At 44.5% G+C, this 26,538-nt stretch overlaps 1 protein-coding gene across 6 annotated transcripts in view; it reads right to left on the bottom strand.

Annotated features, from left to right (window-relative positions):
- Window positions 1-26,538, bottom strand: part of LOC142575120 (uncharacterized) — a 132,006-nt gene that overhangs the window by 45,741 nt on the left and 59,727 nt on the right. For all 6 annotated transcript variants that reach the window (XM_075684127.1, XM_075684130.1, XM_075684128.1 and 3 more), the window contains one exon: window positions 17,746-17,874. In XM_075684127.1, coding sequence (XP_075540242.1) covers window positions 17,746-17,874 — 129 coding nt within the window. The remainder of the gene's footprint in view (window positions 1-17,745; window positions 17,875-26,538) is intronic.

The following is a 26,538-nucleotide window of genomic DNA, read 5'->3' as shown; positions in this document are numbered from 1 at the left end:
GAATGGCGAGACTAGAAATGAGATTTCATACTCTGCGCTAGCCCTGGCATCAAGCAAGATGTAGACATGCTCGGCAAGGTGCGCTGCAGTGACCATAGGATGGTAAGATCTCGAATTAGCCTAGACTTGTTCAGGGAATGGACAAAACTGGTACATAAGAAGTCGATCAATGAGTTAGTGGTAAGAGGGAAAATAGAGGAATTCCGGATCAAGCTACAGAACAGGTATTCGGCTTTAACTCAGGAAGAGGACCTTAGTGTTGAAGCAATGAACGACAATCTTATGGGCATCATTAAGGAGTGTGCAATAGAAGTCGGCGGTAACTTCGTTAGACAGGATGCCGGTAAGCTATCGCAGGAGACGAAAGATGTGATTAAGAAACACCAATGTAGGAAATCCTCTAACCCTACAGCTAGAATAGAACTGGCAGAACTTTCCAAGTTAATCAACAAGCGTAATATAGCTGACATAAGGAAGTATAATATAGATAGAATTGAGCATGCTCTCAGGAATGGAGGAAGCCTAAAAGCAGTGAAGAAACTAGGAAAAGGCAAGAATCAGATGCATGCGTTAGGAGACAAAGCCAGCAATATCATTACTAATATGGGTAAGATAGTTCAAGTGGCTGAGGAGTTCTATAGAGATTTATACAGTACCAGTGGTACCCACAAGGATAATGGAAGAGGGAATAGTCTAGAGGAATTTTACATCCCACAAGTAACGCCGGAAGAAGTAAAGAAAGCCTTGGGAGTTGTGCAAAGGGGGAAGGCAGCTGGGGAGGATCAGATAACAGCAGATTTGTTGAAGGATAGTGGGCAGATTGTTCTAGAAAAACTGGCCACCCTGTATGCGCAATGCCTCATGACCTCGAGTGTACCGGAATCTTGCCAGCATAATCTTAATCCATAAGAAAGGGGACGCAAAAGACTTGAAAAATTATAGACCGATCAGCTTACTGTCCGTTGCCTACAAAGTGTTGACTAAAGTAATCACAAATACAATCAGGAACACCTTAGACTTCTGTCAACCAAAAGACCAGGCAAGATTTCGTAAAGGCTACTCAACAATAGTCCATATTTACACAATCAATCAGGTGATAGAGAAATGTGTGGAATATAACCAACCCTTATATATAGCTTTCATTGATTACGAAAACGTGTTTGATTCAGTCGAAACCTCAGCAGTCATGGAGGCATTGCGGAATCAGGGTGTAGACGAGCCGCATGTAAAAACACTGAAAGATACCTACAGCGGCTCTCCAATGCTATTCACAGGGTGTTTACAGGAGGTATTCGGAGACCTCGATTGGGAAGAATTAGGGATAAGAGTTAATGGAGAATACCTTAGTAACTTGCAATTGGCTGATGATATTGCCTTGCTTAGTAACTCAGGGGACCAACTGCAATGCATGCTCACTGACCTGGAGAGGCAAAGCAAAAAGGTGTGTCTAATGATTAATCTGCAGAAAACTAAAGTAAGTTTAACCATCTCGGAAGAGAACAGCAGTTTATGATAGATAGCAAGGCACTGGAAGTGGTAAAGGAATACATCTACTTAGGGCAGGTAGTGACGGCGGATCCGGATCATGAGACAGAAATAATCAGAAGAATAAGAATGGGCTGGGGTGCTTTGGCAGGCAATCTCACATCATGAACAGCAGGTTGCCACTATCCCTCAAGAGAAAAGTGTATAATAGCTGTGTCTTACCAGTACTCACCTACGAAGCAGAAACCTGGAGGCTTACGAAAAAGGTTCTACTTAAATTGAGGACGACGCAACAAGCTATGGAAAGAAGAATGATGGGTGTAACTTCAAGGGATAAGAAGAGAGCAGATTGGGTGAAGGAAGAAGCGCAAGTTAATGACATCTTAGTTGAAATCAAGAAAAAGAAATGGGCATGGGCAGGGCATGTAATGAGGAGGGAAGATAACTGATGGTCATTAAGAGTTACGGACTGGATTCCAAGGGAAGGAAAGCATAGCAGGGGCCAGCAGAAAGTTAGGTGGGCGGATGAGATTAAGAAGTTTGCAGGGACGACATGGCCACAATTAGTACATCACTGGGGTAGTTGGAGCAGTATGGGAGAGGCCTGCAGTGGGCGTAGCCAGGCTGAAGATGATGATGATGCTGTAGTCGCGCAGCAAGAACGAAACCAAGCCATAGCCATGCAACACTAACGAAGTCAAGCCACTGCCACACAGCAATAACCAAACCAAAACTTCTAGCCCAAATTTCTGACAAATTCTTCTTCGGATCCGCATATAGTACGAGGCAAAAATTTGGGACACTAATAATAGGAAAAAAGCTCGTATTATATGCGAGTTTTTACGGTAATCATCTGCCGCATGTGCAAATACTGTGTGAGCTGGAATGTTGTGGCATTGTGTGCTATCTTCCTGCATGTTTTGCGTTGGAGGTTGCATTATCTTGAGTTTCAGAGACGCATTGAAATGAGAGGCAAACTGTTGTAGCATGTATGCAGATGCTACTCAGATAGCAGGAATAGGAATGGCCTTATTCCCAAAATGTGCGCTGTTTATCTAGGTACGAACAGGGGGTGTGGCGTTGACGTCAGACTGTCACAACACTTCTGCTAGCTTCAATTTTCTCTTTAATTGTATCTCCATCTATCTGGTTCCTTGCGTGTTCGTGTACTACGCCATAAGGTTTCAGGAGTAGACTGCACTGGAACCTGCTCCGAGCTCTCGGGGCCAGATATCGCCTGGTCATCTTCAAGGCAGCCCATTGCTGGGGGCTCATATGAAGATTGGTCTTGCAGTGTATGATCGTCGCCCTGTTGATGGTCTGAAAAAGCTGCCATTTCTTGGGCCGCTGTGAGGTCTCCTTGATCGAGCCGTTCTGGAAGTTGTAGGACTGAATGCGAGCTTCTGGCTGGCTGGTAATCTGGGTGCTTAGCTGAAACGATATGGTCGGCATGCACAAAACGTTCATTATTCACGCGCACTGTATACGTGACAGCACTAATACGGCGCGTTATGGTGCCTGCTAACCAAAGAGGGTCGCCTGGACGAGTTCCTTTCACTCGCACATTGTCACCTGCTGTGAACTCGTGCCATCTTGACGTTGAGCGGGCAAAAGTGGGCTGATGCGATTCAGCCTTCAACCGGTTACTCAGCTCTGGGCGCAGGAGGCTAAGACGTGTTCTTGGGGCCCATGTCAAAAACAACTGAGCTGGCGTAACCCCTGTCGATGTGCAGAGCGTGTTCCTGTACGAGAATAAAAACTGATCGATGCAATGCTGCATAGACTTGCCATGCTTTTTATGTTCTCTGATCTGCTTTAGTAGGCTTTTCTTGACAGTTTTCACAAATTGTTCCGCCGCCCCATTCGAAGCCGAATAAGGTGGGGAAGTGAGGTGGAGTATGCCATTGGAGGCAAGGAATGTAGAGAACAGAGCAGACGTGAACTGCAGTCCATTGTCTGTGACGAACATTTCTGGTAGACCGAAACTGGCAAATACTCTTCACAGCTCTTGTACAGTTGCTTCCACTGTAGTTATTTTCATGCACACAACTTCTGCCCATTTGGAGTAAGCATCTATCAGGACTAGTAACCAGCATGAGTTTGCACAAGCGAAGTCCAAGTGCACTCTTTTCCATCGTTTGCTTGCACAGGCCCAAGGCATGAAGTCTACCTGGGACGGCGTGTTTTGCGCAAATTGACAGACTGCACAGCTCTGGACAGTGTCTTCTATGTCCGAAATTTGCTGGGGCCACCACACATGGCTCCTCGCAAGCATTTTCATTCTAGTCGCGCTTGTATGTCCTTCGTGCAGCAATTTTAAAACCGGCGTAACAAGTGCACGTGGCACAATTACGCGATTGCCCCAGGTCACACAGACTCGATCCAGCGATAGTTCATGGCGTCTAGTAAAATATGGTGCTAAATTTTCATTGGCAACTTTTGCTGGCCATCCATTTAATGTGAAGAAGTGAACCCTCTATAAGACTGGGTTCTTCTTTGTTGCTTTTCAAATATCTTCAGCTGATAACAGCAGTTCGTCTGTTGCCAAGAAAAAGTGCATGTAGTCACTGACGTCAACTTCGTTTTTTAGTGGAATCCGCGAAAATGTGTCTGCATTAGCGAGAGCCTTCCCTTTCCTATATACCCATTATAACGGTATGCCGCCAGCAGCAGCATCCAGTGCTGCATTCGGGCAGCTGATAGTGCTGGAATGGGCTTGTTGAGTCCGAGTAAGCCATTTAATGGCAGGTGATCAGAGTATATAGTGAACTCTCGTCCATAAATATATTTATGAAATTGTTTGATAGTGAACATCACGGCAAGCGCTTCTTTTTCTATTTGGGAGTACCTAGTCTCTGCCTTACTGAGTGTTCGCGAAGTGTATGCTATCGGTTTTTCATTTCCTTCGATTTCGTGTAAGAGCACCACCCCCACTTCGTATGCAGACGTATCTGCTACAAGGCCTATTGACTTCTCCGGATTGTAGAAGGTTAGGACACTGTCCCTCGTAAACCAATGCTTGCTCCTCTGGAAGCATTCTTCAGCGTCTTTGGGCCAGTGCCACTGCTGAGTTCCCTTAAGTAATTGATATAGTGGTTTCAGCTGTGTGGACATGTTGGGGATGAACTTGGAGTAAAAAGATAGCATGCCAAGGTATGCTCTTAGTTCTGATTCATTCCTTGGAGCTGGCGCATTCCTAACAGCTTCAACCTTTTCCGTGCACGGCTTAATTCCACTTGCGCTAATAATATTCCCCAGATAGGTGACAGAGTCTTTGAAAAACTTGCATTTCTCTTGCTTGAGCCAAACACCGTGCTCCTGAAACCGAGTAAGGACGGCTTAAACGCGTTCGAAACATTCCCTTTTGGACGCTACCATGATGAGGACATAATCGAGATAGCAGGCAACGCCCTTCATGCCTTTTAATACTTGATCCATCACCGACTGGAATATGGCTGGAGCACTGGAAATTCCGTATGGCATGTGGAGGCACTGAAATAAGCCGATGTGCGTGTTACTGGGCACGGTGGCACCGAAAGAATGCGATTAAACCCTCTGCTGTTCTTTGTGCAGTTCTGCCTCCTGCGCACTGCATACTGTCTGGAGCACAACGTGGTCACGGCGGCTACATACGAGCACGGCGATCTCATCTGCCATCAACCTGCTGATCAGCTTCTGTTACCACTCATCAGACCACCTCATCATACAATGACAGCAAGTGCAGAGGGTGCCACGCAGCTTCTGCAAGTGGCGACACCGTGTGGAACCAGCATAAAGGGCCACCCATTGGAATACACGACCACTGGGCATGGTGGCACAGAAAGAATGCAGTTAAACCCTCTGCTGTTCTTTGTGCAGGTGAGAAAGGATTACGGCAAGTGTTACCGTTCAAGCGATCCGTTTCTACTAGTGCTGCCGTGCCCATGGCTGTGTTGCTTGCTTGACGTTTTTTGCCTCCGGAAGTTACTGCTTTTAGGAGGGGACATTGAAACTAACCCCGGGCCCGAAGTTGCTCAAATCTTGAAAAAACTTAAGGAAATCGCAGCTGATATTAAAGATATCAAAGAAAAAAGCCTGGTAGAAATTGAAAAAAAGGTAGACGCTTTATCGAAACTTGAAGACACGGTCACTTAATGCCAAAATCGGCTTTCACATATTAACGAAGTTGTTCTGACCCTTTAAAAGAAAATAGACGAATTGGAGAACCACAGTAGAAGACCTAATTTGATTATTTTTGGCCTAACAGAACCAGAGAGTGAAAACAGCGAATCACTGGAAACAGCTGTAAATAAAGGTATCTTCCAAGAACTTCTCAAACTGAATCCGATAGCAATTGAACGAATACATAGATTAGGTCGTCCGTCCACAAATAAGAAACGACTTGTCATGCTGAGATTGTTCGATACAAGAGACAAAACGTTAATTTTTAAACAATGCTACAAGCTGAAGAACACTACTATATCAATAAGTGAAGACTATTTGCGAAAAGTTCGAGAAGTTGGAAGCTGTGGGCAAGTGCGAAAGAAAACCGCGAGACGGGTGATAAAGTTTCCTTAGCTTTTGACAAATTATACATCAATAAGAAGCTTATATTTGGATCGAGGAAACAAATGAAAGAATTCCTGTTATAAAAAATGATGCAGAAAAACCATACCGTCTAACGACCCATCGTCACGTACAAGCGCAAAAATAGGCACGAGAGTTGCCGATGATCCAGACAATGTTTCAAAACTTTTGTGTTTAGAAATCTTCGAACCTGCCATCCACAGAAATTCAGTTTCAGCCAAAGATAAACGTCTGCATATCGTGAATATTCATGCTCTTAGCGTGGTGAACAAGATAGATTCTCTAGAAATTCCCTTGTGACAACACGATCCGCACATCGCAGTCATAACGGAAACCTAGTTGCACAGTGATATAACAAATGAACTTGTTTTTCCACCCCATTACAAAGTATTTCGTAAGGACAGACTGTGCAGAGGCGGAGGTATAGTGGTTCTAGTTAGAGATCAAATTGGAGCCACGCTAATCGGTGATACTCCCGAACTAGAGTACCTATGCGTCAGGTTATCGTGCTGGGGTCAATGCTTTGTGCTGTTCGCATTTTATAGACCACCTGATGCTACACCAGATTACTTGAACAAACTTAAAGAGCGCATGTCTCTCTACCAAAATAAGAAAATTTTTCTGATCAGCGATTTTAACTTGCCTGGTGTCCATTGGGAGGTCCCCAAGCAAATAAGGCTGATGCAAATGCTAACATTATTTTTTACATTATGCTAACACATGATCTTATCTAAGTGGTTAATGAACCCACACATGTGCAAGAGTCATCATGTTCTATATTAGATGTTATTTTTTTTAAACCGAACCTTTTCCAAGCATACCGTGTCAATCAAAGATGGCTTATCTGACCATTACCTTATTGCACTTTCCTTGCCCCATTGTCAAAACTACTGTTCCTAAAACTTCCAATACCAAATCTTTTAAACATTACACCAGAGCGGATGACACCAGCATAGTTGACTACATGGAAACTTGTCTTACGCGCTTTGCAGATAGTGGTAGTGATGTGTCTGCACTTTGGGCCGCGTTTACTACAATGTGCAGGCATTGCATAGATACATTCATACCCACTAAAACTAAGAAAGTCAATAAAAGTACGCCTTGGATGATGCGTGGAATAGTACAACTAAAGCGCAAAATCAAACGAATAAAAAAGAAGCATCCACGCACAGTCGTTATCACAGAACTCCAAAAAAAGCTGTCATGCGCCGTGCGTGATTCAAGAAATTTTTATTTTTCCACAACATTGCCCAACTTTATAAAAAACGCACTGGATAAGTTTTCGGGATACCTTGACAATAGCAAGAAGACTATTACGGAAATTGCAGTTAATGGAACCATTTTTAACGACTTGAATGCCATCGCACAACATTTTAACACTTATTTTCATAGCGTATTCTCCCGTGCACGATCAGGCCCACCTTTGAGTTCTGCAGTGTTTGAAGAGCACGAGGCGAACTTTATATCGTACCATGGCATTGTGTCTGTTACTCAATTTAAAAACCAAAACAACCCCTGGCCCTGACAACCTCCTGAATGTGTTTCCTAGGCGATACGACAAAACTGTTGCCAAATTCTTAGTTGTATTATTCAGAGCATCTCTGTTATGCGCGAAAGTGCCTGAAGATTGGAAGATGGTTCGAGTTGTTGCGGTCTTTAAGAATTATTATCATCATCAGCAGCAGCCTGGTTAGGCCCACTGCAGGGCAAAGGCCTCTCTCATACTTCTCCAACTACCCCGGTCATGTACTAATTGTGGCCATGTCGCCCCTGCAAACTTCTTAATCTCATCTGCCCACCTAACTTTCTGCCGCCCCCTGCTACGCTTCCCTTCCCTTGGAATCCAGTCTGTAACTCTTAGTGACCATCGGTTATCTTCCCTCCTCATTACATGTCCTGCCCATACCCCCCCCCCCCCCATTTATTTTTCTTGATTTCAACTAAGAGGTCATTAACTCGTGTTTATTCCCTCACCCAATCTGCTCTTTTCTTATCGTTTAACGTTACACCCGTTATTCTTTCCATAGCTCGTTGCGTCGTCTTCAATTTAAGTAGAACCCTTTTCGTAAGCCTCCCCGTTCCTGCCCCGTAGGTGAGTACTGGTAAGACACAGCTATTATACACTTTTCTTTTGGGAGATAATGGGAACCTGCTGTTCGTGATCTGAGAATGATTGCCAAACGCACCCCAGCCCATTCTTATTCTTCTGACTATTTCCGTCTCATGATCCGGATCCGCCGTCACTACCTGCCCTAAGCAGATGTATTCCCTTACCACTTCCAGTGCCCCACTACCTATTGTAAATTGCTGTTCTCTTTCGAGACTGTTAAACATTACTTTAGTTTTCTGCAGATTAATTTTTAGACCTACTCTTCTTTGCCTCTCCAGGTCAGTGAGCATGCATTGCAATCGGTCCCCTGAGTTACTAAGCAAGGCAATATCATCAGCGAATCGCAAGTTATTAAGGTATTCTCCATTAACTCTTATCCCCAATTCTTCCCAATCCAGGTCTCTGAATACCTCCTGTAAACACGCTGTAAAAACATTGGAGAGATTGTATTTCCCTGCCTGACGCCTTTCTTTATTGGGATTTTGTTGCTTTATTTATGGAGGACTACGGTGGTTGTGGAGCCGCTATAGATATCTTTCAGTATTTTTACATACAGCTTGTCTACACCCTGATTCTGTAATGCCTCCGTGACTGCTGAGGAGGAGGAGGAGGAGGAGAAACATTTATTAAAAAGAAAGGACAAGCAGGTGTCTTTCTGCTTGTGCGGGAGGCGCCCTTAGTCCAGGGCTCCTGCGGCTCTTGCTGTCTCCCGGGCCCGCCGCACCAGTTGCTGCTGGTTACGAGCGTCCGAACTAGTCAGGGCCTCCCACTGCTCGGGTGTGGGGTTGGGTATTTGCGGGGCCGCCTTCACGTTGGGGCACGCCCATGTGGTGTGATATAGGGAGGCGTAATCATTACAAAGGGGACATTTGTATGAATATAGTGTAGGGTGTATTGCGTGTAGTCTGCTTAGATGGGGGTATGTGTTGGTTTGTAGTTGTCGCCATGTTACGGCGTCTTCACGTGAGAGGGTCTTGTGTGGAGGCGGGTATTGTCGTCTGTTCAATCTGTGGTGTTGTAGTATGGCGTTGTATTGTAAAGGTACGGGCTCCATGGAGGCGGCCGTATCCCTCTCTTGTGGCGCCCAGGAGGCATGAGCTCGGGCTACAGCGTGCGCACGCTGATTTCCACGGAGGGACTCGTGTCCTGGAGTCCACACTATTTCAACGTCCGGGAATTGGGAGGCTCGTTTGAGGAGTCGGTGGGCGATTGAAGATATTCTGCCTCTCGCGTAGCTACGGCAAGCTGCCTGGGAGTCAGTAATGATTGTGACGTACTCGTTGGTCGGACTAGAGGTGATGGCCAAGGCGATGGCTGTCTCCTCCGCTACGAGGGCGCTGGCAGTGCGGACCGTCATCGAGACCACCTCTTGTAGGTTACAGTCGACAACGCTGGCCGTCATGGCTGCCTTTTGGGGGTACTGCGCGGCATCTGTGTATAGTGTGGTGGGGAGACTGCCATATTTTGTCTGTAGAGTTTTTGCGCGAGCTTGGCGACGATCGGCATGATGTTCCGGGTGCATGCTTCTGGGGATAGGGGCTACCTTGATGTGTTCCCGGAAGTTGGGGGCCAGATGAATTGCTTGTTCGTGGCCTTTACCGTGTGTGGGGTAGCCTAGGCGCGCTAGGACTGTCCTTCCTGTTGGTGTGAGGGCTAGTCGTTCTCGTTGGCTTGTGAGGTGGGCATCTATAATTTCTCTTATAGTATTATGGACTCCTAGGGCTTCAAGCTTGAGTGTCGCTGTTCCTGGTGGTAGGCCGAGCGCTTGCTTGTAGGCTTTCCGAAGAAGTACGTCTAATTGATCAAGTTCCTTGGGAGTGAGGGGCAAGTACGGGGCAGCGTAGGCAATGCGGATGATTATCAGGGCCCGGACGAGCTGTATTATGTCGTCTTCTTTCAGTCCGTATTGTTTGGTTGTGATACGGCTGACCATTCGCATGATTTGGAAGGTGGTCTGCTTGAGACGTTGGATGGTGTATGCACCTCCGCCGTCCTGTTGTATGTGGAGTCCGAGAATGCGGACGCGGTTTACTGTGGGTATTTCTTTGTCGTCGAGGGTGAGTGTGATTTGGGGTAGTTCAGTGAGTTTTCTTCGTGATTACTGTCGAACGACTAATAGTTCTGACTTCTCGGGGGAGCACCGGAGACCACTTGTTTTTGCATATTGCTGGACGGCGTCGGTCGCTTGTTGAAGGGCGTCTTGTTTCTCTCCTTCGGAACCAGTGGTGGTCCAGATAGTCTGCTGAGGTTTCGACAGAATCAAACGCTTTCTCGTAATCAATGAAAGCTATATATAAGGGTTGGTTATATTCCGCACATTTCTCTATCACCTGATTGATAGTGTGAATATGGTCTATTGTTAAGTAGCCCTTACGGAATCCTGCCTGGTCCTTTGCTTGACAGAAGTCTAAGGTGTTCCTGATTCTATTTGCGATTACCTTAGTAAATAGTTTGTAAGTGACTGACAGTAAGCTGATCAGTCTATAATTTTTCAAGTCTTTGGCGTCCCCTTTCTTATGGATTAGGATTATGTTAGAGTTCTTCCAAGATTCCGGTACGCTTGAGGTCATGAGGCATTGCGTATACAGGGTGGCCAGTTTTTCTAGAACAATCTGCCCACCATCCTTCAACAAATCTGCTGTTACCTGATCCTCCCCAGCTGCCTTCCCCCTTTGCATAGCTTCCCAAGGCTTTCTTTACTTCTTCCGGCGTTACTTGTGGGATTTCGAATTCCTCTAGACTATTCTCTCTTCTATTATCGTCGTGGGTGCCACTGGTACTGTATAAGTCTCTATAGAACTCCTCAGCCACTTGAACTATCTCATCCATATTAGTAATGATATTGCCGGCTTTGTCTCTTAACACATTAATGACATCTTTACCATTGTCAAACCAGGAACACAAATAAGGCCGTTTGCAGATGACTGCGTTGTATTCCGTACTATTAAGTCCGTGGATGATCAGAAGGAACTTAACTCTAGCTTGAATAATATATTTTTGTGGTGCGAAGAATGGGGCATGGCTGCAAACACAGATAAAACTGTTTCTCTTCGCATAACGCATAAAAAGAATCCCCTGGAGTACACGTATCAAATGGGATCTGTTTCATTAAAGCAAGTTGAGAGTTACAAGTACCTTGGTGTAACGTTCACAAATAAACTTTCTTGGAAACTTCCCATTGACAACACATGTTCTTCCGCTTTTTGGAAGCTAACCTATCTGCGACACAAACTAAGAAATGCCCCTCAAGCGTTAAGCTACTCACTTACCTAACCTATATCCGGCCAAAACTTGAATTTGCTTGCGTTGCATGGGATCCTTATACTAAAGTCAATGTTAGCAAACTTGAGAGAATGCAGAGAAAATCTGTTCGTTTTATTTATTCTAAGTTCAAAAGTTCGGATTCCCTGTCAGAGTTGATGTTGGCTAACGACATTCCTTCGCTTGAACAAAGAAGACAGAAACACAGGCTAGATTTTTTACATAATCTAATTAATCACAAATTGGCTCTGGACCCTTCACTATATGTAAGTCATCTCTCCACTAGGTATACGCGACACCATCGTCCGGACACACTGACACCTATCTATGCTAGGACAGACAGCTATAAGTTCTTCTTTCCCCAGACTATTTCTGAATGGAATTCGCTGCCCGCCCCTTACAACATGTGACTGTGTTTTATGTAAGTTTTTATTGTCTTTTTTTTCTGCATAGAATGTGTTCTTCCTGTTGAATGAGTGGGGCAGATCCTCGGCTCTCAATCTCCCATGCCTTTGATGTGCAATTCCCTTGCCTTTTTTTTTTTTACATCGTTCTGTTTGCACCATTAATTGATTTAGGTATTGTGTTTTGATCTTTTCCACTAAGTGTTTCTGTAAGCAATATATCATTGTCAAGTCTATATATTTTATGAATGTATACGAACGTATCTTGTATACGCCTTGTACTTAATGTCTGCCCGTCCTGCAAGGACCACAATGTGGTCTGCAGTATGTACTAAATAAATAAATAAATAAATAAATAAAATAAGCATCAACAGCTTTTGAGAGTCAGGGTGCACTTCTATTTGTTGGTACGCAGTGGTCAGGTCTAAGACAGTGAAGACCTTGCCTTCCGCAATTACTGCAAATATGTCTTTTACTGAGGGTAATGGTTAATGCTCCGTCATTATGCAAGGATTTAAGGTAATTTTGAAGTCCCCACACAGCCTCACCTTCTTGTCTGCCTTAGGGACGACGACCACTGGTGTAGCCCAGTCGCTTTGTGCCACGGGAACCAGGACCCCATTCCATTCGAGCTGTCGAATTTCTTCTTCGCCTACTGTCCGCAGGGAAAAGGGAACCGGTTGAGCCTTGCAGAAAACTGGTCTGGTGTATTCCTTTAGGACCAGCTGTGCCTTGTGTCCCTTTATTAGTCCTACCTCCATAGAAAAAACGTCGCTATACTTGCGTAGTAGCTGCTCCACCATTCTGTCTGTCTGCACCGTGAATACGATCTTCCAGTCAATCCTCAGTTCTGCAAGCCAGACACGTCCAAGTAGTGACGGCCTCCTTCCAGGTACAACCACGACAAGCAACACCTTGCGTTGTTCTCAGTAGACCACAGGCACTTCCGCTTGCCCTACAATTTCCAGCGGTGCGCCTCCATACGTTGCAAGTTGCAGTCCTGTTTTGACTGGTGGCTGTAAACAAGACAGGGACGAAAAGACGCTCTCGCTAATAATTGAGACAGCGGCTCCTGTGCCTATGTGCATCTCCACCAGCGTACCTGCAATGTGCACTTGCACGCGGTAAGGTCGAGTCATCGGTACACTTTGCTGAACGTGAAAAAGTTGTAACTTTTGCACTTCTTCATCGTTGTCATTGAATGCATTAACCGCTTCTCTTTTTTTTTATTGCACACCCGAGCCACATGACCGGTCATTTTGCAATAATGACACCTTGCCTTTCGATATGGACAGTCTCTAGCATTGTGTTGCTTCGCACATAGGTAACAAGAGTTACCGAGTGCAAGACCCACTGAAGTCCTTGCCTTTTGTCTTTGTTGACCCTTCTGAATGACATGGATGCCTTCATCGAGAAAAGTCCTGTCAGAGGCAGGGCGGAAGCCTTCGGATTCTTTCTCAGCCAGTTCCGTGCTTCTTGCTAGGTCATACGCGGCTTCGAAGCTTAGCTCCTTTTTCTTCAGAAGACTGGCTTGAATCGAAGCATCGCTGAAGCCAGCGACAAACCTGTCTCGAAGAGCGTGGTCCAGGAACAGCCCAACATCGCATCTTGCTGCCATATGGCGTAGTTGCACTGCAAATGCGGAAATTGTCTCACCTTTCACCTGGTAGCGGCGATTAAACTTCAACCTTTAAGCAATAACTTTGCTTCCCGGAGGGTAGCGTTCTCCCAGGACTGCGACAATTTCATCAAATGATTTTTCTTCTGGCTTTGCTGGTAGCAACAGGTCCTTCAGCACTTTGTAGGGGCATTTACCAATGGCCGTTATAAAGGCAGATTTCTTCAGGCTGTCATCTTTGTTCTGGGTCACTTTCCAGTAGTGGTCAAATCTTTCAACATAAGACATGAAATCTTCTTTGCCGTCATCAACAAAAGGCTCAAAATCCAAAAACTTCGCCATTCTTCTTGTACTGCGCAATCTTAGCCCAGGCTTCGGATCGCATCTTCGTCACCACTTGCTGTAGCATGCATACAGATGCTACTCAGATAGCAGGAATAGGAATGGCCTTATTCCCAAAATGCGAGCTGTTTATCTAGGTACGAACAGGGGGTGTGACCTTGACGTCATACTGTCACAACAGAGACGAAACCTTCTCTCTCCATTACTGGCACTTTTCATGATAACATCGCCCAACTGTGGGCAACATTATCAGCCGCAAGGGCCAAGCAGACACGAAAGCGCAGCTGGCTTCACATCGTACCACCGATGTGAAGGTATTTCTCTGTACAGCATGATACCATATCTTTTGTTGCCGACTTCCAAAAAAAAAGATTTTTTTTTCTAATTCAAATTTGCTTTCTTCAATTGCCCGATGATTTGGGAAATCTCACAGCCTCTTCCACATTAGCAAAATCTATAAGCGACTGTACTTACTTGCATAAAGGATCAAATTTCAATATAACAAAGCAAACTGCTGATTTTACTGGCTTCATTACATTGAGGTTTAACCGTTAGTGCTATCGCAACAAGAACCGTTAAGTCCAAGTGATAACTTATTACGCATAACAAGTACTGCAGACAGTAGTAATGAAACCTCATGGCGACACCAACGCAGACACAAAAACTTACCTGGAGTGTCCATATAGTTGCTATCACAATAAAACCATATTAATTGTGGCATAGCCTTACTAACTGTAACTTGAGCTTACGGAAGGCATGATACATTCAGTGATAGATCCAGGTTTGTTAAAGGGTGGCGTTAGCGGTCTAAGTAATGAGGTGGCATTCTGCTCAGTCAGCAGGGAAGCACTTGACATGGTTTATTCCCAAATATGGCTATGCTATAGGCATACAAACAATACAAATGCACCAGGTTTGTGGCATCCCCTGTTAGTAGGTTAATGTGGTAGTTTCTGTTAGTGGCACCACCACGAATCTATCAACTCCTAACACCCACCCTTCACATCAGAATCTACAACCCTGGTGTCGCACGGGGAATAGATTAGCAGTGCCGCTGCAGGTTAAGTCCCACAGGTGCAATGACCCATCGATCCAACCTAGTCCTCCATGCTGGAGCATACTTGAGGTTGAGTGCTTGCTTCTGGTTCTGGAGTAAGCTTTGTACCCCACAGCAGTTTAGTTCCATCGAGGCCTCCAGTAGTGGCAATGTGCCTAGAGCCTACACAGACATGAAGGCCCTAGACATCAATGAATAAACTGCGAGACACCACTTGATGTTTAAACAACTTACGAGCATGGTCTCGGGGATCTGCTAAGAAGCTGTGCAGGAGGGATGTTTTAAGCTTGTGCACATTGCAGGCATGCTTTTTAAGACATAACATCAAAGATTAGACTTTATGCAGATGACTGCATCGTATATAGAGACATTATTAATGATTCAGATAAAGATGCGTTACGAGCTGACCTTAACAAGATATATACTTGGTGCAACACGTGGCTTATGTGTTTGATCATTGCCAAGTGCAAGTACATGCGCTTTTCTAGAATACACTAATCACCTCCAGCCCATTACTACTTTAATGAACAACCGATTTCTCAAACTGAAGCAAAGTATTTAGGTGTAACCCTATCATCAGACTTGCCTTGGACCCATCACATAGCTGCAATAACTTTTAAAGCTGCATGTACACTCAACTCTATTCACCAAAATTTTAGAGGTGCACCTCAAGAAATAAAGGAACGATTATATTCATCGAATGTTAGACCCATCATTGAGTGTGCCTCCATTGTATAGGAACCTCATACCCAAAACCTTATTGACCACTTAGAAGCACTTCAGAATCATGCTGCTCATTTCGAGACTGGAAATTAGACTTTCCTAGTAGTATTTCTAAAATAAAACACTCGCTCTGCTGGCCTAATCTTTCAACGCGGTGGAAACTTGCTAGCATTACTTTCCTACATGGCATCTACTTTAATCTTACAGTCATAAGCAGGGATACTTATTTAGAACTGCCAGCATATATATCTAGTCGCTGTGACCATCCATTTAAGATAAAAGAAATAACCACACACACACCTCTTTTCATGAATTCTATTTTTTTTTCTGTTTTCTATAGAGTGTTGGAATCGCCTTCCATGTGATGTCATGACCATGGTCCGCGAGGAACGTTTCATTGAAGTTGTGGGCCAACATGTGTTGAAAGTATAAAGCTATGTTGGTATTGTTGGTTTGCTGTACAATGAAAATGTCTATGCTCCAGTTAGTAAGAATGTAATTTATTTTTTTCCTGCTATACACATCCTTATGTGTCACACAATTTTGCTAATTCAACATACTTGTTCACTTTTTCTTATATTTATGCGCATGTTTGCTCTTACTCCTGCATTTCAAACCTCCCTACTGTAATAGCTTCGTGCGAATGTAGGTATTCAAATAAATAAATAAATAAATAAATGAAGCAGTCCTTTACTTGTCAGCATTTGGCAACACTGTCATTTTGTAACAAACATTTAGGTGGCAGAATTGTGAGCGCATCCTTGGCCCTGGGAGAGCTGGTTCTCAACCTACGACTCATAGGCAGCCAGGATGGACTATAGCCAGTGACACTCGGAGTGTCAGTCTGCCAGCAGAGCCAGGAAGTAGCCATCATCTGGCGGAAGGGGTCCTTAGCCGTATGCTCCACAGCACTGTTGAATGGGAGGACCCTTGGGCTGCTAATACTTATATGGTGCAACCATATCCCTTCGCAAAGCTTGCTATCTCGTAGAGCGAAAACTGAGGCCTGTTATCACTTCTCAGCAGTATACTAAAGCGAGTCATGATGCGCTTGATGGCCAAAATCAGTGCTTAGCTAAATGTGTTGTATAGTGTAATAACTTCACGGTAGCACGAATAGTATTCTACAGTTAGGAGGGCACCTTGTCCTTCCAGATAGAACATATCCACTTCTACTGTGTCCAAGAAGAGTAAATAGACGTTTGCTTGCATTTTCTGCTGTTCTTGCGGCATACATCAATATTATACTCTGCAGACACTATGCACAGCACTCATCAGTTTGCAATGCCTAAACTTGGTGAGAAATCATTTAGGGCTACTCACTGTGTCCTTTCCCCATATACCTGAACAGTTTCAACCTTTCTGACACACCAGCTGTCTCTCTGTGTACTATTACACAAGCCACCTATATTTCTGCCACTCTAGAGGGTAAACACTTCATGGCCAAGTGGGAGTGCCATGCACTTGATAGGGCAGTGGGCTAATCGTCTCTCTGTACTTGTATAGCTAGCATTCCCAATCACCACTTACCAACCCTTCCTCTGCTCACTGCAACTCCACAAAGATCCAGATGAGGCCTTGGTTTCTATGCTCTATGACGGCACGAATAGTTGCTCTTAGTTGTAGACAAGTCCATCTGTCTACATGAGAACACTGACTTTTTAGCTTGCCACTTTGTGGGTATTCATGACCTGTCAGTCTGTGCTCTCAGTCTGTTTTTATGCTCTCTCATCTTCACCGTCTTTATGTATGCTGTCTCACTAACTTCTGCTTATATATCACATCAAAGATAGCAAGGCTTAAAATTCTTCATGGAACTAGTACATTCACAATATAGATTCACTGGGATTAACTCTTTGTATGTTCATACTCAGTTATAATATTTTGTGCACATATAACATCGAAATGGACAGACCTGAACTGCTGATCATTCAAACTATTCTGCATGTGCACCCACATGATGTTCCAACTGCTGGTCATGTGCGAGTGCCCCTGGACTTGCACATTCAGTGTCACTTCTTCTGGTCCTGTCCTTACTACTATGTTACCACTATATGTATCTTGGCCTTTGCAAGCCACGTCAATGCCATAAAATGCCCGCTTTGCTTCCTTCTTGTCGATTTCAGCAATGCCGTGATGCTTTCACGGTCTAGAAGCTACTCAAAAAGTATGTGCTTACCCTTTCTGGACTAAGGTGTACGTAAGGTGTGATAACATGCTTGCGAAGGCAGCCTGTAACTATGTTGCGAAGTGTGTCCACATAATAAGGATGAGTGCATGGGTGGTAGAGCATGACAATTGCACCGTGCTGAAAGTAGAGAATAAAAATAAGGCCATCATTGATACTATTCATCTAAAAGATAAACAAGAAACAATTGTTTCATTTCAATGCTAGACAAATATCATGCAGTGCCCAGAGATACCAAAGCTCTATGGCATCTAAATTCATATTGACTAGGAAAATAAGGAGCAATTACAAACACTGACATGTGTCCCAATATCTGCACATTGCACCAGACCACTAAGTGTGGCGGCTGCCAATAATGGGGCATCAGGGGCTCAAAGCTTGTTCTTTAGACTGATTTATGCGAATAAAGATGCTGCCACTTCCCTTTCCACTTCCAAGCAGCTGCTTCTGTGACCAGCATTATTGCTTTATCATCTTTCATCCTGACCACAAAGGTTTCTGTTAAACCTTGAAATAAAGCAGGTGCTCACGTACTCTCACAATGACTCCGTGTTAACAGTAGCAATGCCCAGGGAGCTCGTCTATAGGCCCCGTTCAGCTCAAAGGCAGTACATGAGCTTTTACAATCTGTAACAGATACACCGGGCGCACAAGGTATTTAGGGCCTAATGACAACTTCAAGATAGCAGCAATATCTTGGACATTTGATATAGCATTCGTTCCAAATTTTGTAGTCTTCTTTTACAGCTATTTTTAAAGTCGGTTAATAAAACCATCTTAAGCCTTAAAGGGACCCTGAAACGATTTTGACGATTTCTAAAAACTCACCCAGTTGTTAGGGTAGGTCCTTCGGATCATTAAGTGACACATTTAAGCGCTCCGCGTACAATGTGTATAATTTACAATAAAATTTTTAAAATGTGCATCACTACGAATTGCAGCTGTGCTGCTCCCCAGAGTATTCAGCCGCCCCATCCCCTGGTACATTGTGAGGGCGCATGACATCAGTCGGGAAAGCTATCCAATTGGCTACTGACATTGTGTCATCGTGAATGCTTGAAACATGCCACTGCATAAGGTTATTTTTAATAGCATATGTATGCATATTAATTTCTGTACCCTTAAAAAAAGTCGACACTCACTTTAGCATATGCTAAAAAGGATGAAGGCAAAAGCCTACCCGCTCACGAGACATTAATTACATTGCTTCACATTTTGATTCTAATGCGTTGTTACTTCCTTTTACTTTTTTTCTCTAACCAAAAGTCAGGGGTTTGACTGGTTCAAGCGCCTTAGTTAAATATGCCTTAATTAACACTAAAGGTTCTGGATTCGACTCCCACGAGAGGTTGTGTGTTTGACTCTCGACCATCACGAGTCGAGGGGAATCCTCGGAGATTTGGGCCAACCCGCCATGTCTCCAAGTGGGTTCGACTCCCACCAAAGGTTATAGGTTCGAGTGCCTTAATTAACTCTATCCTGATTAACTGTGCCTTAATGAACTTTGCCCTAATTAACACCACAGGTTATGCTGACGCTTCTTCTTCACCTCGGCTTCACGCCTTCTTATAAAGAAATTGATGGCCTAACTTGCCTTAATTAACACCAAAGGTTGAGGGTTCGACTACCTATGAATTTCGGTGCCCCGAATTTTGGTGTCGTGAATTTTGGTGCCATGACACTGGACATCAGATTTTTCATCCCATGAGCAGTGCAAGGCCTTCGCCTTAATAAGTACACAAATGTAACAAATATAGATTTTTTTTTCAAATCCATGGCCCACTTCTGCCTCAGAATGCGGATAGTCTGTTGCAGCTCTGGTAATGGGGCAGCCGATGGTACGTGGAAGGATTCTCACATGCAGAAATGCCTTCTTTGGCAGCAGGAACATGAATGGCATCAGCGCTGTATTACACTAGTCTTGCACTGCAAGTGTGTGCAGCAACCAAACTGCAGTGACTGCATGCTGTAGAAGACACAGGTGCTGCATGTCAACTCCAACCTCCTGGGTCAACACAGGGATAATCCACAGTTTGGAAAAGAAAGGCGCTTTCAGCGATAACCGCATGTTCCGCACTTGCCAGAGAGCCAAAAATTGTAAATAATTTGCCCAGAATGATAGCAAAAACTCATCCTAACAAGTCGAGATCCAAAAAGAAGCATTGAGAAGAAAATTGAACATGCTTTACAACATGTCAGAACGTCTATCAGAAAACTGCACCTTGAGTTAGACTTTGGTGTAATGTTAATGTCTCCGCCTCCCATGCTGAAAGTATGGGTTCAATTTCCGACGGATGTACTTTTTCTCTCTATGTAATTTCTCTTCTTTTTTAAATTTAAGAGTAGCAAAAACGTTATATATATGTAGGCCATTTCACCATATTCACAAGTTACTGGCAGTTCTTTCATTTTCCACCATCAGCTACAAAGAAATCTTCATCATCATCATCATCATCATCAGCCTGGTTACGCCCACTGCAGGGCAAAGGCCTCTCCCATATGTCTCCAACAACCCCGGTCATGTACTAATTGTGGCCATGCCGTCCCTGCAAACTTCTTAATCTCATCCGCCCACCTGACTTTCTGCCGCCCCCTGCTACGCTTCCCTTCCCTTGGGATCCAGTCCGTAACCCTTAATGACCATCGGTTATCTTTCCTCCTCATTACATGTCCTGCCCATGCCCATTTCTTTTTCTTGATTTCAACTAAGATGTCATTAACTCGCGTTTGTTCCCTCACCCAATCTGCTCTTTTCTTATCCCTTAACGTTACACCTATCATTCTTCTTTCCATAGCTCGTTGTGTCGTCCTCAATTTGAGTAGAACCCTTTTCGTAAGCCTCCAGGTTTCAGCCCCGTAGGTGAGTACTGGTAAGACACAGCTATTATATACTTTTCTCTTGAGGGATAACGGCAACCTGCTGTTCATGATTTGGGAATGCCTGCCAAACGCACTCCAGCCCATTCTTACTCTTCTGATTATTTCCGTCTCATGATCCGGATCCGCCGTCACTACCTGCCCTAAGTAGATGTATTCCCTTACGACTTCCAGTGCCTCGCTGCCTATTGTAAATTGCTGTTCTCTCCCGAGACTGTTAAGGATTACTTTAGTTTTCTGCATATTAATTTTTAGACCCACTCTTCTGCTTTGCCTCTCCAGGTCAGTGAGCATGCATTGCAATTGGTCCCCTGAGTTACTAAGCAAGGCAATATCATCAGCGAATCGCAAGTTACTAAGGTATTCTCCATTAACTTTTATCCCCAATTCTTCCCAATCCAGGTCTCTGAATACCTCCTGTAAACACGCTGTGAATAGCATTGGAGATATCGTATCTCCCTGCCTGACGCCTTTCTTTATTGGGATTTTGTTGCTTGCTTTATGGAGGACAACGGTGGCTGTGGAGCCGCTATAGATATCTTCCAGTATTTTTACATATGGCTCATCTACACCCTGATTCCGTAATGCCTCCATGACTGCTGAGGTTTCGACTGAATCAAACGCTTTCTCGTAATCAATGAAAGCTATATACAACGGTTGCTTATATTCTGCACATTTCTCTATCACTTGATTGATAGTGTGAATATGGTCTATTGTTGAGTAGCCTTTACGGAATCCTGCCTGGTCCTTTGGTTGACAGAAGTCTAAGGTGTTCCTGATTCTATTTGCAATTACCTTAGTAAATACTTTGTAGGCAACGGACAGTAAGCTGATCGGTCTATAATTTTTCAAGTCTTTGGCGTCCCCTTTCTTATGGATTAGGATTATGTTAGCGTTCTTCCAAGATTCCGGTACGCTCGAGGTCATGAGGCATTGCGTATACAGGGTGGCCAGTTTCTCTAGAACAATCTGTCCACCATCCTTCAACAAATCTGCTGTTACCTGATCCTCCCCAGCTGCCTTCCCCCTTTGCATATCTCCTAAGGCTTTCTTTACTTCTTCCGGCGTTACCTGCGGGATTTCGAATTCCTCTAGATTATTTTCTCTTCCATTATCGTCGGGCGTGTCACTGGTACTGTATAAATCTCTATAGAACTCCTCAGCCATTTGTACTATCTCATCCATATTAGTAATGATATTGCCGGCTTTGTCTCTTAACGCATACATCTGATTCTTGCCAATTCCTAGTTTCTTCTTCACTGTTTTTAGGCTTCCTCCGCTCCTGAGAGCATGTTCAATTCTATCCATATTATACTTCCTTATGTCAGCTGTCTTACGCTTGTTGATTAACTTCGAAAGTTCTGCCAGTTCTATTCTAGCTGTAGGGTTAGATGCTTTCATACATTGGCGTTTCTTGATCAGATCTTTCGTCTCCTGCGATAGTTTGCTGGTATCCTGCCTAACGGAGTTACCACCGACTTCCATTGCACATTCCTTAATGATGCCCACAAGATGGTCGTTCATTGCTTCAACACTAAGGTCCTCTTCCTGAGTTAAAGCTGAATACCTGTTCTGTAGCTTGATCTGGAATTCCTCTATTTTCCCTCTTACCGCTAACTCATTGATCGGCTTCTTATGTACCAGTTTCTTCCGTTCCCTCCTCAGGTCTAGGCTAATTCGAGTTCTTACCATCCTGTGGTCACTGCAGCGCACCTTACCGAGCACGTCCACATCTTGTATGATGCCAGGGTTAGCGCAGAGTATGAAGTCTATTTCACTTCTAGTCTCGCCGTTCGGGCTCCTCCACGTCCACTTTCGGCTATCCCGCTTGCGGAAGAAGGTATTCATTATCCTCATATTATTCTGTTCCGCAAACTCTACTAATAACTCTCCCCTGCTATTCCTAGTGCCTATGCCATATTCCCCCACTGCCTTGTCTCCAGCCTGCTTCTTGCCTACCTTGGCATTAAAGTCGCCCATTAGTATAGTGTATTTAGTTTTCACTCTCCCCACCGCTGATTCCACGTCTTCATAGAAGCTTTCGACTTCCTGGTCATCATGACTGGATGTAGGGGCGTAGACCTGTACAATCTTCATTTTGTACCTCTTATTAAGTTTCACAACAAGACCTGCCACCCTCTCGTTAATGCTATAGAATTCCTGTATGTTACCAGCTATATTCTTATTAATCAGGAATCCGACTCCTAGTTCTCTTCTATCCGCTAAGCCCCGGTAGCACAGGACGTGCCCGCTATTTAGCACTGTATATGCTTCTTTCGGCCTCCTAACTTCACTGAGCCCTATTATATCCCATTTAGTGCCCTCTAATTCCTCCAATAGCACTGCTAGACTCGCCTCACTAGATAACGTTCTAGCGTTAAACGTTGCCAGGTTCATATTCCAATGGCGGCCTGTCTTATGAGCGTAATAAATCTTATGAGCGTAATATAGAGACAATCATAAATGTACGTATTAGATATTTTCATGTCATCAGGTGATTATCAAACTGAAATAATACTGGCAACAGATACTTTATAGTTTGAACATTGTATATATGCTCATAGTAATTCAGCAAACACCCACGGTGACATCCATCTTCTTTTGCTTAAAAAAAATTTTAAAATCCAGCGAACATTGTTCATAGTGCCACCACGTGACACCGCCGCAGGCTGCATCTGCTGCGCACAATTAATCTTTACATTTCACTTCATGTAGCCTAGGCTTAACAATGAAAACTGAGAAGGAAAGAGCTGTGGGAACACACTCAGTTCAAATCAACTGGACGTAGACAATACTTGCACCACCAATTGAAGGAGGCGGGACATAGCAGTAGCTGCATGGTGTAAAAGTTGAGCGGGAACACCGCGGCTTGAGAGGAGGCAAGCAATGTTATCGGCACGCTGACACAAAATTTTTGTAAGAAGGCATTGCTTGAGAGATACCCTTCGTGTCTAGGCGTCCACAAAAAAAATTTTTAGACTTTTTAATAAATGGTTTAATTTGGCTATGATACAGGGGAGCACATCCACTGTCCATACATCCACAACACATACCCCGGGTATGTGACGACTTGCATTTTACAATGAATTGGCTTCATCCTCGCAATACCGCCATAGAAATAATATACTAAATACCTCAATTATATACGACGTAATTTTACGCCGACCCCGTCTCATACGACACCTCTTTGGTACCGTCCACTAACAAAAAGATGCCCGAAGCAGATGCAGGCTGGCACGTGAGCACACTGCAGCCAGCTGATAGCGGGTGTGCAATAACCTTGCCCTCCTCCTCTTCCCCTCTCCTACGCTGCCATCACTGCCGTCCATTCCTCAATCTCCACATCTGCCCGGAAGGTTGTGGACTGCTGCTGATGTTTGCACATGCAAAGTTTTCAGTGTTCCAAGACGTGCTTTCCTTTTTAGACTGCGAGGAAGTTCCTCAATTCTTAGGTGTGACTGGTGTAGCTCACAATGTCACGGATCTGAAAACCACTGACGCACAGAGGTTGAATAATTGAAGAGGCTGAGAAGCTGAATGGGGCCACAAAGGTCAGCACTGCCCGCAATCTCAACATCCCTGCATCCTCGCTGAAAACGATCCTAGCCAAGAAGGACTGTATTCTACTGAATGCAAGTTCGGCCTGAAAAGAAAGGCTGCGAAAGACGGAAAATATGCCGGCACGGAGAAAGCCCCCGTGGAGTGGTTGCACCAGGCATGCAGCTCGGACATTGGCGTGGACATTATAATTTTGAAAGAGAAGGCAGAGATGGTTGCACTGTGCTGAAACATTGATGATTTTAAAGTCTCTAATAGCTGCACAGAACTTTCCAAGAAAGGCAATGGAGTTGTGCACCGCCGCTGCTGCGGAGAAAGTGCGTCTGTCAGCCCCTGCACTGTTGTAATGTGGACTGTATTGCTACTGGAATTGATATGACAATACAAGCCGTCCGACTTGTTTAACACAGACAAGACCGAGGTTTTCCACAACATGCAACCCAAACAAACTCTGGCATTTAAGGGAGAGCTGCCACGGCAGCAAGTGGAGAAAAGAGCGTCTCACCATACTGTTTTGTACCAATGAAGACGACTCCAAAAAACTTCCTGCCCTCATGATCAGCAAGTTCGAGAAGCCACGATGCTTAAAGAAATTGAAAAGGCTGCCATTCCAACCCAAACTAAAGAGGAAGGCATGGATGACAGCTGTTATTTTTTCTGCATTTCCAAAGCTACAGGATTTGAGAATGGGTACTAGCAACAGAAAGATCCTTCTTGGACGATGCGTTGTGCCATCCATCGGACAAATTACACTGTATTCCTGCTTCCAAATTGCACCAGTCAGCTGCAGTCACCTAACGCCTGCATTATCAAGTGCGTGAAACAAAAGTACCGTAAGACTTTGGTGCAGCGTTGGCTGGCAGGCAGGGGATGCAATCAGGCAGAGAGGAAGCTTTCTGTACTCGATGTGATGCATTACATTGTTAGTGCATGGGACACAGTCTCCTCATACACGATCGCAAACTCCTTCAGCTACAGTGGCTTGAAGAGAAGTGATGATGCCTCTCTTGAACTAGTGAAGCTGAAGTCTTTGTCGACAATGGATCAAGGTTTGGCACCAGGTACTTTCAGAAACTATATTAGTACTGACAATGATGTTGCAGTGTGCAGTGCAGTGTCACTGGGTGAAATCATCAAAGCTGTGTGTTCTGACACTGTGGGCACTTCCGATGGGGAGGAGGTGGACGACATTATGGAGGATAGCGTATCCGTGGCACCTTACGCAGACGTGTTTCACAACATTAACAACATTCAGTGATTTGTATGCACATGCGACGATGTCGGCGACTTGGAGTGAGATGCCGCAGCTCTTGAGAGGAAGCTGATATTTCATGGCTGGGCAAACGTCCAGAAAAAGATACATAACTGATATTTTTTTAAAGGTTAGAATAAAGATTTCTGCACACCTCCTATTAAATGCATGTTTGTCATTTTTAAAAAATTTATTCTACCTTCCTTGGAGCAGTGCACATTAGTGCTGTGGGCTTATTCAGGTGCTCTGTATGCGTTTTTCGGGCAAGACTGAGAGTCACTGCCTATATTAACCTTTCAATTATATAACAGTTTTGCATGGTTCCCTCAAAGTCGTATAGTCAGGGTTCTACTGTAGTATGCCCAGAATAAATAGTGCATGTCGATGCTGGCCAGTGCTTCCAGAATAGCAGCCATTAGCGAGCTTTTAGCATTATGCCCCCTCTTATGTAGTAGCATGGCAGTTAAACATTTAAATATTGGGAACCAGGACGCTGTAGTAGTGTGCGGCAACCGAGAACCAGAAACAACAAGGTATCAGCATTTATTCTTTTGACACGCTTTTTATAGGCAGCGGTTGCTTATCCGCTGCTGATATCAATGCATGTGATGACGAAGTGGCACATCGCGCACTTGTCGTTACGTCATCACATTCCTTCCCCCAAGATCATCATCTTCACGAATTATCTTCAGTGACGAAAATCATGAGGCCGATATCGGTCTGGTGGTTTGCGGACACGCTGACTTCTGTACAGCACTGGTGGAGGATTGGAAGGCGCTTCAGCTTGCGTCTGACGATGTTCATTGTGGGCAGCAGGTCCGGCGTTATTGCATCCTCGGGGAGAGGTGCTGCCATGTCCGCTTAACAATGCGACTGCTAGGGCACGGTTGGGGCCTCTCGATGACGCACAACGTCCTCGGTCCCGGGTCTACTCAGGGCCTCCGCACCAACGTTTGATCCTGCATGCTGGAAACTGCATGCTGCAAACTGCATGCTGCAAACTGCATGCATGCACTCTTAGACAAATGCACACCTTTTGGGGTGTGTATTTACCACACAACAATAATCGTCATCCACCTTGCTTGTATTTACTTTCT

The sequence above is a fragment of the Dermacentor variabilis genome, chromosome 3 (assembly GCF_050947875.1).
Source record: "Dermacentor variabilis isolate Ectoservices chromosome 3, ASM5094787v1, whole genome shotgun sequence".
In the NCBI taxonomy this organism is placed as follows: domain Eukaryota; kingdom Metazoa; phylum Arthropoda; class Arachnida; order Ixodida; family Ixodidae; genus Dermacentor; species Dermacentor variabilis.
Note: the sequence above shows the minus strand (reverse complement) of the source record. Positions and strands in the feature narration are given on the sequence as shown.